The sequence below is a fragment of the Atta cephalotes genome, assembly GCF_000143395.1.
Source record: "Atta cephalotes unplaced genomic scaffold scaffold00011, whole genome shotgun sequence".
Taxonomy (NCBI): domain Eukaryota; kingdom Metazoa; phylum Arthropoda; class Insecta; order Hymenoptera; family Formicidae; genus Atta; species Atta cephalotes.
Genome location: NW_012130075.1, coordinates 3,324,883 through 3,326,700, shown reverse-complemented (window position 1 = coordinate 3,326,700; position 1,818 = coordinate 3,324,883). Strand labels below are relative to the sequence as shown.

The window sequence follows — 1,818 nt, the reverse complement described above, 5'->3', positions numbered from 1 at the left end:
TAAATTGTAAAATTAAGTTAGTTTCTTCCAATCAAGAATTCCATCCAACAAAGTTTTATGTTAAATTGATTAAAACTTTATTTCTGCTATTTTATTAATATATTATTAATATTAATTACAGTAGAATAAAGTTGTAATGTTTGTAAGAATTCAAAATTAACAGTTTTTATTTTAATATGATTTAATAAATTAAACGTTCGCTCAAATTCTGTGTAATATAGCAATTCTGATTTCTGACACATATACATATGTCTGCAAAGAAAGATAAAACAAATTTTTTAAATATAAAAATAAAATGTACTAACAAATATTCTTGAATATAAATGATAACGAATAAAAGTTTTAAGACAAAATGATTGAAAAAAACATTCTAAAATAAAACTATTTTTAAAATAAAATCTTTTATTCTAAATGCTTTTGTTTAAACAAGTTTTTCTTCCAAATTTGCATTTATTATTCACTTTTACAAAAAAAAACTCATTAAATTATTCATCTTAAACATTTACATTAAATTAGTCATCTTAAACGTTTACGAGATAAATTATCTGAACTATGTATCATTTTTATATTATATTGCATGTGAATTCGCAGTTCACCGAACGAATACGGATCTCATCGAGTTTATCCCTTCCAGTGGCAAGTGACTAAGAAATATCTACCGGTGAGTCTGAGAAATCACTGTCTACCTGCGTACGATCTCAGTCCTCCGACAGTAAACCCAAAGATGTCGTTTGGTGTGGTAACTAACTGCCTACTTATCATTTCTCTAGTTAACGGAATGCCACAGAGAGATGATACAAAACAAGAAAAGTCTGAATCAGTGAGTAGAACATTTTTGCTTTGTTACACCATTGTTATCTTTCACTTCGTCCTAATTTTCTTTAATACATGGGAGTAAGATCTTTCTTTGATACAAAGTTCTCATCTATTAAAAGAAATAATTTGTAACATATATCATTTAAAATAATAAATAACAATAAGATTAAGGCTAATGAGAGACAGCGCGGAAATAGGTGCGCATAAGTATTAATTTATATAAAAAATCATAGATGATGCGCAGCTTTATTACGAAACCTTGAACTTTCCACTCTCTTTGAAGTCATTTTCAACAAGTTATACATATTCAACGATCAACGTTAATTAAATGATCTGTCCATGATGAGTCACTAGTCAGGTTCCAAAAACTGTAACGGAATCTCAAACAGACGTCAACCTTTGGCAAATATATAAATTCTTTAATTAATAAATTAATCATGCTACGAGTACCCAATTAATTTACAGTTGATAATTCGGAGTTTCAAATGGTTCTCAATGTCATTTATATAATAATATTGTCAGTACAAATATTACTATTCATTAGGATAGATATTATTCTTAGACTAAAAGAGGAAATTCTAAATTAAGTTTATATCTTATACTGAAGTATAAAGTAAAATTAACTTTGTAAAAATGAAATATTAGTATAAGAAGATCAAAATGAGATCTGGTGCTCATAATTGATTATGATATACGAAAAATTATATGTACTTCAAAAATGTTAGAGTAACTTACAGAATGGAATGAGAAAGGTATTATTACGCCGCTTCTAGCTACAGATGATGAAACTGAATTGAATGTGAGCATATATTTCTTACATCCCAGCCAATTACGTAAAATATGCATATGTTACTACAAGATGAAATATAAAAAAATGACAAATAATGACGCACAAGTCAATCTTCCATTAATATAAGTGTTTTTATTTAGTACACAAGCAAGCTTGCAAAATTATATGAGAAATTTCTAGATATAACGCATATCAATACTCTCTCTCTCTCT

General features: G+C 27.2%; 1 protein-coding gene across 1 annotated transcript in view; it reads left to right on the top strand.

Moving 5' to 3' along the window:
• The first annotated feature begins 724 nt into the window (after nucleotides 1–724).
• The window catches only part of LOC105617028 (glycine, alanine and asparagine-rich protein), a 5,719-nt gene continuing 4,625 nt past the window's right edge, over nucleotides 725–1,818 (top strand). Inside the window, exon 1 of the mRNA XM_012198609.1 lies at nucleotides 725–820. Coding sequence (XP_012053999.1) covers nucleotides 725–820 — 96 coding nt within the window. The remainder of the gene's footprint in view (nucleotides 821–1,818) is intronic.